Below are 9,334 nucleotides of genomic sequence, written 5' to 3'. Positions count from 1 at the left end.
AAACAATTACACTATTAACTTACAGGTGAAAATAGAATTAATAGGTGTACGCTGACCCTTAATGTTTGTAACTATATATATATTTTTAGTAAGTATCAAATCATATTTTTCCAGTAATACACATACCAGCGATACATTAAGATAGAAAGAGCAAATGCATAATACCAGAGTCTTTATGAAATAGACAACTATCTCCAGTCCTTACGAATTGTAATCTTAAAGTCTCTTATTAGCTGTTCACAAGGCTAGGACCACCTCCAAACACCTTGACTTGTACTTGCGTGTCTGACTTTCCTGTTAGTCTTGACCTTATGTTGCCTCACGATGCTTCCTTATGTGGAGATTTTCTTCTTAGTTTGCAGGTAGGTGCAAAACTCTTATCTGGCAGATGACTGGGTCTACCAGGATTTGGGAATCATGTAGACGTTTTACAGCTGGATGAGATTCTTCTTTCTCTCTTGCTCGTGAAGAGCATTGAGTTCTCACTGTAGCTCCCTTCAGTAACCACGAGCACAACCGTTCCTTGATTTTAACTGGCGGCTTTATTCTGTAGTTTTAGTCAGAATTATCACCTTCCGTGAGAATTATAAAGTAAATTAAAAATACAGTTAAGCACACTCTTACAACCTTATCTTACGAGTGACTTATTAGCTTGGTATAACTCTGAAGTGCTTACATACATAACAGTTTAACCGGCGTTATTACGGGTTCAGATTAAACACATGAATAAAGGAAAAAATACCTCATTGGCTGCTTATTACAGAAGGGAGGAAATCAAACTTCACACTTATTATTCCTGGCATGAATTCACACTTCATCCTAACATACACTCTTCAACCTTTATGAACTACACCCGATGACATGAAAACTTAGCTAACGCAGCGCAGGATTTCCTTCCCTCCAAAAGTGTGTTGCTACAATAAGGATCCCCGTTACAACAGTATTGGCTACGTAGTTCCGATTGTATTATCATTTCCCCCGCACAGCGGATACGTAAACAATTCAAACAAAAGACAACGACATAACCTGTAAGTCTAACTGTCAGTTACAGTGTGTCTTTCTGTTTGAGAAGTTAAACCAATTAATTCCCTTATAACTGAGTGTCCTGCATCATGTATAATTTTATTGGTTGTAAATTAAATACGGTTTATTTTACAGTACATGTATTTTACACTGAATCATTGATATCTGGTTGAATGTTGGTTGTGGGACATATCTGAAGTACTATGTGTGTGTGTTCAATGAATCACACTTTGTGTGGGTGGGTGGGTGGGGGGTGCATGTTATATACATTATTCAGGACAACATTACTTTGTTTAGCCTACACCGTGACTATGACTGCATAATAAACTAAACTAAATATACTATGTATTTTCTAATCAAATGTGTTAACAGGGCAACACAAAAGAAGACAAAGGCCATCAATTCAATGCAAATATTACTGTATTAAAGGAAATTGTTGTATTAAGCTTGCTTTGAAAACCGTTTGAATGGCTTGGATAGGCCTATGGAGATGGTGGAAAACATCCTGATTAGAAGGGGACGTTTGCGAGGCTTCTCCTGTTGAGAGGTGGAGGGAAGACCCTCTGGGAGTCCAGGATGTGCCACTATGTTGGGCGACAGAAGAGAGAGAGTTGACATGCACTTTCATTTAGAAATGATGTTATATTGTATTCTTAGTTTCAACTCATTATTACTTTCACAAATAAATGAGAACCAGAATCTTGAGATTTGGAAACTATAAATAATTTTACATAAGAGATTACTATCGATAATATATAATGTACTGTATATAGGGTTTAATATTTTTGCAATAGCAGCTTTGTACACCAATATCTCAAACAGTAAATGTCCTGCTGTATGGACTTACATATGATATCTTCAGCAGTAGTCTGGTCTTTGGATTCAGAATGGCGGGAATTCTTCTTGGAATCCTTCTTGTTTCCCATCATGAATGGCTAAAACAAAAACATGTCAAAACAACTGTCACAGCAGAACAATCTCACGGTAATAACGATCACATCTTACACACCAGCACAACAAGATTTATAAATGGTTTTGGAATTAATGGATGGTTTTACATTTTCTCTAAATAACATTGTTTACTCACATTGACACAATTGTTAACTTAAATAAGTGTGATGTACCTTTAAGTCGAATTTCAGTCTGGCAAGCCTTTGTAGGAAAGACAGCTTCCCTCTGGTAGCCTTCACATCTTCAGCCATGAGAAGAGCTTCTGGCCTGGTGGCTTCGAAAGATGTTCTTGAGGCTGCTCTTGATGCCTCGTTACAACTGTGGAGAAGCTCCTTGCTCAATGACTTCACAAGAATCCTATTGAATGTGGAGTCCTGAGTCGACACGGCCAGTTGGAGTATTTTCTCTGAGCCAAACTCCTTCAACAGATGTTTGTAGACGGTGCTGTATACTTTGTGACTCTTCAGGTTCTTGGGATAAGCTTGGGTCTCAGAGCAGCCTGACCATGCACAGAAGGCAGCTATAACTTTTGGAATCAGGTCTTGTGACGTGCGTGTGACGTCAGTTGGGTACAGATCAGTTTGGGTTTGGATTTTTGACAGAAGTCTCACCACTAACATGCTGATGAGGCCGGTGAAGTCATCATCACCGACTAAGTTGTCAGTGGATGGGGTTGAAAGCGAGGCAACATCCGGGCTGGTTGAATTCTGATCACAAACAATGCTCTGAGGTACACCGAAACAACTGATGGTATCCCTTTCCTCAGCATCTATGTTGGCCTCAAAGCCTCGTGCAGCATTGGAGGTCCCACTTGTTGTCATGCTGATGGCGGAGAAAGATGGCAGAGGGTAGGACTTACCACTCAGTAGACTGCCTATATCAGTTACAGTTCCGGTTGGAGATGACCCTCTGCTTTGTGCATCAGAAACCACAGAGTCCATGACCTGGCTTACCATTACTTTGGTAAACAGGCTGACTGTGTCACTAAATGCTGATGTAGAAAAAGAACATGAAATCCTATCTTCAGATACGCTAGCCGGCACACTAACTCCCTGAGCCAAACTCATTGAAGCTGTAGAGGGCACAAGGCTAGGAAGCAAGAGGCGCTTCACAGACTCCTCTGCAAAAAGCTGAACCAGCTTGTAAGCTGTGGGCTTCCCCACCGTCTTGTCATTCCTCTTCAGCTCAGTAAGGACTGTATCGGATGCACTCTTTCCAGCCGCCACTGTCAGAACCAGAGGGGTCAAGTTGCTCTCAGAAATGATGCGGTTGACTTGGTGAGTAAGATCACGTGAGAGAGCACCAATCCTACCCTGAGATATGAGCTCCTCCAGTCTTGCTATTGCAGCTGTTAGATCAGGGTGGAATGCAACCTCCCCTTCTTCCTCTGGATGTACCTCCTTTATGATGGTATCCACTATTGCAGACATGCTTTCCCTGGCATCACACACCAATGTTTTTGGCTTAGTAGATTTGCCCATGTCGATGACTGAGCATCTCACAATGGGCTGAGTAATACACTCTGGTAAATCAGAAGAGATGGGAGTGCCAGGGAGTGAAAATTCCCACTCTGACTTCTTTGATCTGGCAGATGAGGATGACAACGAGGAGGAAGAACGCTGTGGCGCTTGATAGATCAGTTCCTCACCACATTCACTGCTTACCCTTTCAACATCCTTCAGCATCATTCCAACCACATTCTCTATTTGTGAAAGCGCAGTCACCGTTTGGTCAGATTTTGACAGCTCTTTCTGAATTGAAACCAGAATATGGCTGAGGGTCTTTTTGGCATGAGCTGTTGTTGCTTTGACTTGATTTTGCCATGTAAAATAATTCCTCATCTTTGTCTTCACATTGTGGTAAATAGTCTTTGCAGTTGTCCAGATCTTCTTCTCAGATACTTCCAAACCAGACTGTGAGCCTTTGGGTGTGGCCTCAGTGTACTCTGAGGTTTTCTCATCACTCTGTTGAAGCATAGAGTCTGCCTGCCATAGAGTAGTAGAAGACTCTGTGGGTGGGAAAAGGCTCTTCATGTCATTTGTAATTGATCCAACGATTTCAAAAGCAGTTATATCTGTATGCCTTAAGGAAATTGTTGATTTTGCTGGCAACATCTGAGAATCTGTCTGGCTGGAACTGACTTTGCTGGGAAAGCTACTGACTGATTTGATCAGTATTTTTCGCACTTCGTTGGTAGCGTTCATCTGGAACTCCTCACTGGAGAGTTTCTCAATGACTGAGGCTGGAGTATCTCTCAATCCTTCCAACCATGAAGAACCAGACACAGGCATGTCTTCTAGATAAGACATGACACTGTCCAAAAAGCCACAGACTTCAAGGGAGTTGGAAGAGGAACCCTCTGCAACAGATGATGTGCATTCCAAATCTGCCACCTCTGACCTATACATGGTCACAATCTGGGACAAGACCTCTTTGGTGCAGGGCACCATGTTGGAATCACAGAGAGACAGTAATGGTTGAGAGTTCTCACTTTGGCATTTACGGAGAGAACCAAGCCCTGTTGAGTTGACCACTTGCAGTATTGCCTCACTCTTACTGGTTTCAGGTTGCTCTGGTGTTTTCTCTCCTACAGAGTCAGTTGAATCACATCCATCAGATAAAGAAGATGAACTACGTTCTGATATAGGGGATTCACTCCTACATGGGGAAGGCAAGCTCAGGATTGAAACAGGCAGATCACTGGAGTCAGTATGCTCCAGAAGCACAGCACTGGAGTCAGCTTTTTCCATAAGTTCTTCCCCTTGGACTGGAGCTCCACCCATTCTGAGGAACAATGTCTCCAGCTTTGCCTGAAGTCTCTCGCAGAGTCTACGAGCTGCACGGAAGGGTTTCCGCTTTGTCGTACAGTGTCCCACTTGGGTATCTCTCTGGGTGCTTGTTGGCCGATCTAATTCAGCATACTGCACAATGTCCTTGACATCTTCAACAAAGTTATCAATTATTTTTGATGTCTCAGATTCTACTTTGATCTGTATGAGCTCAATGGCCGCAGAATCAAGGATCCTGTCAGATGGGCTAGATGCATTCATCAAGCTTGGAGTGGTACTAAACGAATGAGAAGGTTGAACCATACCAGAGATATCGCTCATTAACCTTCTCACAAGAATTTCACTCACAGCCTTTGAGGCTTTGGTCTTGAACTTCACACTAAACAGAGTGCCAAGATTTTGCATCATTGCTTTGCAAGATGTACATATTATGTTCAGCTCCTCTGGAACAGGAGAGTCTTCAACATCCAGGTGCTCCACTACAAGGTCACTGCCAGATGCCAACATTTTAACTTTCACAGCCACTTCTCGAAAAACCTTAGCCAATTCCGGATCTTCTTTTTCCAATTCACCCACCATCTCTGCGATAACAGTCATCACTTCTTCTGTTGCAGGTGGAATGCATGACTCTAATACAGAGGTAGAGCTCTGGTCCTCTGGGGTGGTGTGATCATCAAAACATTTCTGGACCATGTTGACCATTTGTTCAGCGGCCTGGGTACCAGAAGAAATAGGGGAGGACCGCCCTGAAATGGCTCTGCTGATGGTCGCAGAGAGGGCAGAGTTAAGCTGTTCGACCACCACCTTGATAAGACCAACAGTCAGCTCAGGTGGGCAAGAGGACAGGATATTATGATCAGACAGTTGCTCCTGGACACTTTTGATGATTCTGTCCTCTGTCATTCCCAGGTGGACTTTCACTGAGGTCTGGGAACTTTAAAACGAACAAGCAAAGCATGATAATTCCTGTCTTAACTTGGCAAATCGGTCAAGCGTTGTAATTTTAGTATTCTAAATATCTACATGTCCTTTTGATCGCTTTACATGCTCATTAATTTGAATATGCTCAAAGGCTGATACATTACATTTTGTACTACATCAGATAGAGTAAATTGCATTGGCTAACACTGGATAGATGATCTTGGTGAAATCCATACATGAAAACCTTGAGGGGAACATACCTCTTAGAAGAGGGTGTTAGGGACCTGAGATGTTGAGCCCCTGTGCCGCCCTTATACATTTTCTTCGCCAGATATCTAACTTCCTGGATGAGCTCCAGTCTTTCCTTGTCAAAGGCAGCAAAGGATCTTGCACTACCACCCCTCTTGGGTGAGTCAGTGTCGTCGTCAGCAAAGTCCTTTACCCCAAGTACGCGGGCCAGGGCTGGCAGCAGGATCTGCAGGGTGGTCTGTGCGATGAAGGTTACAATTGTCTTGCACAATTTGGCAAGCTGTTCCTTCGTCATCTGTTTTGAACAAACAGAACAAAAACAGTATTTTCAATGGAACTGTGATGTAAAGTATTCTAGATCGAACAGAATGCATTTGATCAACATTGTTATTCTTGTTTGTGACTGAATTCAAAGTTTGATGAAGTCTGACAGAGAAATGAACATGAATAACAGAATATGACTTGATGGCTAATCTCTGAATTTAACAGATCATTGACACATCAAAGGTCAAAGGCAGGTAGGGAAACTTACAGGGTTTTTTAGTCCTTTGTAGATCACTTGCCACTGCCTAGAACATTTAAAATAAGTGTTTTAGTTAGTGTTTAGTTCCCACTGCACAATATTTCATAAATGTTGAACATTACAGAAACACTTTTAACATACTCATCAGTAAGATTGCGCAGGAATGAGATGAGGATTGGGTAGGAGTATTCCATCTCATCCTTGTTGCCTGGGCCGAATGCAGCCTTAACAGCTTTCTTCTCCAGGAGCTCAATTACAGATCCTCTATCCAGGTGTTTATTCCTGGAGACTAAAGATGTGATTGCCGTAGAGGAAGTAGAAACAAAATTAAAGAGAAATCAGACGTTTTATCTCTTAATACTCTGATTTCATTGTTTTAGAATAGGCCTATTTGAATAAAGCTATCTATGTGACCTTTCTTACTGATTACAGTAGACTACAGTTTCATTGAAAATGGATAGCACAACCTGCACATCACAGACAGAATAGAGAAACAATGTAGTACTACAGAGGTAAATCTCTGACCTGCATCGTTGTCAGTGCCCAGCTTCCTTGACTTCTTGCCACTCCTCTTCCTTTTTGCCTAGGATAGAACAGAACAGATTCCAGATCTCAAATGATGGCAGACATGTAACACCAGGGCCCGTATACATAAAGTACATCAGATAAGGTGTGGGCTCAACCTTGCCCAAATAATTGTATTCATTATGATCTCAAATGCAAAACTGATCCTAGATAAGCACTCCTACTCTGAGACAATTTATGAATAGGCTATGGGCCAGGTCAAAGCAGCTCTTAAAACACGTTTTGAAAACAGCTACTACGTATGTTGTTATCAAAGATATATAGATATCTATGGTATGGCTGCTATCAGGTACAGAGTGTAACCCAGTAGGCCTATTATGTGCTCTGTCACTCCTGCTATCCTTACCTTCCTTCCCTTCTTGGCCTCCTCTTTGGGCGTGGCCACCGGTTCTTCCTCAACAACTTCCTTTCCTTCCCTCTGAGGATCACCATCCTCCCTCTGTGCTACCTGAAGGACAGACATTCCAATAAGTAATAATATGTCAATGTCAGAGTAGATCTGTGCAGAGGACATCATAAATAGAGCTACAGCCATATCAGAGCTAAGCTGGTGACTTTATAAAGAATGGTACATTTGCTTTACAATATGTTATAGCTTTTTACAAGAAATATCCGCTTAGATTGCTTTACCCTATTTTACTTTCCCCCAATATTGTATGAAGTCATTTAGCTTACCTTTTCTTCATCCATTCAAGCTATTTTATATCTCAAAAAGCATGTCCTTGTCTGTGTTGGTTACATTCAACTTGAGTTCAGGTCGAGAGTGAGGACAATATTGCAGGCAGGGACTGTAATTTAGGGCTACATGCTACGTCATGGAACGTAGACCTTTATGACATCACAAATAGTATTTTTAGGAAGGGAAAGGTTACTTGCCCACTCAGTAGGACTAGCTAATATTGACAGAAAATTCCCCGTCAAACGTTTTCGATTGCCTACCATCGAACATGGTCCTGCCTTTGCAATATTGTCTCTCTTGTGGGTTTACTTAAGTATGACATGTAGACTTACTGTGTCGGATCAAGTTGATCGATCTGTCCTAGTCAGCCTTAGGTTGAACCCAAAATCTTCTGGGAAATATTTGTTAATAATATTCATTTCAATATCGTTTTATTCTTTCATTTAGTCCCAATCCAATCCTATTGTTGGCTGCCAATCCCCACCAAATATGTCATTGTAGGACATACTGTAGCGGGAGAAAGTGAGAGCTGCAACGCGGACGCGTTCGGTGGCTCCTTCAGTGCAGAGGCAAGCGCGTATTCCAGTGCCACTAAAGCCCGGGCTTGTGAGGCAGTAATATTCTGCAATTGTATTTTGAAGTGCTATTGCTCGAGAATGTGCTCTTCACGGTGGATAGACGACAGACGTAATTTCCGGTCACAACTTGCAGACTTGTTTACGAGTTGCTGTGCGTTTTGTTGCCAACCTATTTTGCTACCTGACAACTTTACGGTTTTTACTTTTTAATTACCGTTTATATTTTTGTTTTTTTCCCCTCAAATTTTTCACTCCGGACGCTTTATCTGGACACGGTTCGTTAGGACCTCCAACAGCCGAAGCTAAGTAGTAACATTAACATGATGCCTTCTAATTGCAGTCGCTGTACTCGCCTTAGGGCGAGGATAGCTGTGCTACAAGCCCAGCTTCAGACGCAATCGTTAGGCAAGATTGATTTCAGTGTAGGAAAGGATGAAACAGCGTCTGTGCCACCAGTAAGTACAGATAGTAGTATAAATCCCCTGGCACAGTCCCCGCAGCCGGACAACTTTCTCACGGTTTCTGGAAGGAAATGCTGTAGGAATGCTCAACCGGTGTCGCTCATTCAGCCGACAGAAACTTTCAACCGGTTTTCCCTATTAAGCAGCAAGTCAGAGGCCGAGTCTTCTCTGGTCTCTACTCCTCCCGTTACGGGGTCTGAGACGCTGAAGCTTCCCACCATTAGCTCTGACAAATTGAAAACTCTAGTCATTGGCGACTCTATTACCCGCAGTATTAAGACTTAAAACGAATCATCCAGCGATCATACACTGTTTTCCAGGGGGCAGGTCTACCGACGTTAAGGCTAATCTGAAGATGGTGCTGGCTAAAACAGTCGAGTATAGAGATATTTTTATCCACGTCGGCACCAACGATGTTAGGATGAAACAGTCAGAGATCACCAAGCGCAACATAGCTTCTGCGTGTAAATCAGCTAGAAAGATGTGTCGGCATCGAGTAATTGTCTCTGGCCCCCTCCCAGTTAGGGGGAGTGATGAGCTCTACAGCAGTCTCACAACTCAATCGCTGGTTGAAA

General features: G+C 42.5%; 1 protein-coding gene across 1 annotated transcript; it reads right to left on the bottom strand.

The window, feature by feature from the left end:
* Positions 1-523: 523 nt before the first annotated feature.
* LOC116368556 (uncharacterized) lies at positions 524-8,058 on the bottom strand. Its single transcript, XM_031819206.1, has 9 exons — positions 8,053-8,058; positions 7,388-7,489; positions 6,982-7,039; positions 6,598-6,745; positions 6,466-6,502; positions 5,945-6,228; positions 2,148-5,697; positions 1,871-1,958; positions 524-1,607 (listed from the first exon to the last, which is right to left on the bottom strand). The coding sequence occupies exons 4-9, from the start codon at positions 6,648-6,650 to the stop codon at positions 1,465-1,467; spliced, it is 4,155 nt and encodes a 1,384-aa protein (XP_031675066.1). The 5' UTR covers positions 6,651-6,745; positions 6,982-7,039; positions 7,388-7,489; positions 8,053-8,058; the 3' UTR covers positions 524-1,464.
* Between the last annotated feature and the right edge of the window lie 1,276 nt (positions 8,059-9,334).

This window comes from Oncorhynchus kisutch, unplaced genomic scaffold (genome assembly GCF_002021735.2).
Source record: "Oncorhynchus kisutch isolate 150728-3 unplaced genomic scaffold, Okis_V2 scaffold1954, whole genome shotgun sequence".
NCBI lineage: Eukaryota > Metazoa > Chordata > Actinopteri > Salmoniformes > Salmonidae > Oncorhynchus > Oncorhynchus kisutch.
This window is presented reverse-complemented; position numbering and strand designations above follow the sequence as displayed.

Coding starts and splice junctions, on each gene's coding strand:
- LOC116368556 (XM_031819206.1), bottom strand. CDS start 6,650: ATGGAATACTCCTACCCAATCCTCATCTCATTCCTGCGCAATCTTACT. Junction 1,959..2,147: donor GACTGAAATTCGACTTAAAG/GTACATCACACT, acceptor TTTTTGTTTTAG/CCATTCATGATGGGAAACAA. Junction 1,608..1,870: donor TACTGCTGAAGATATCATAT/GTAAGTCCATAC, acceptor CGCCCAACATAG/TGGCACATCCTGGACTCCCA.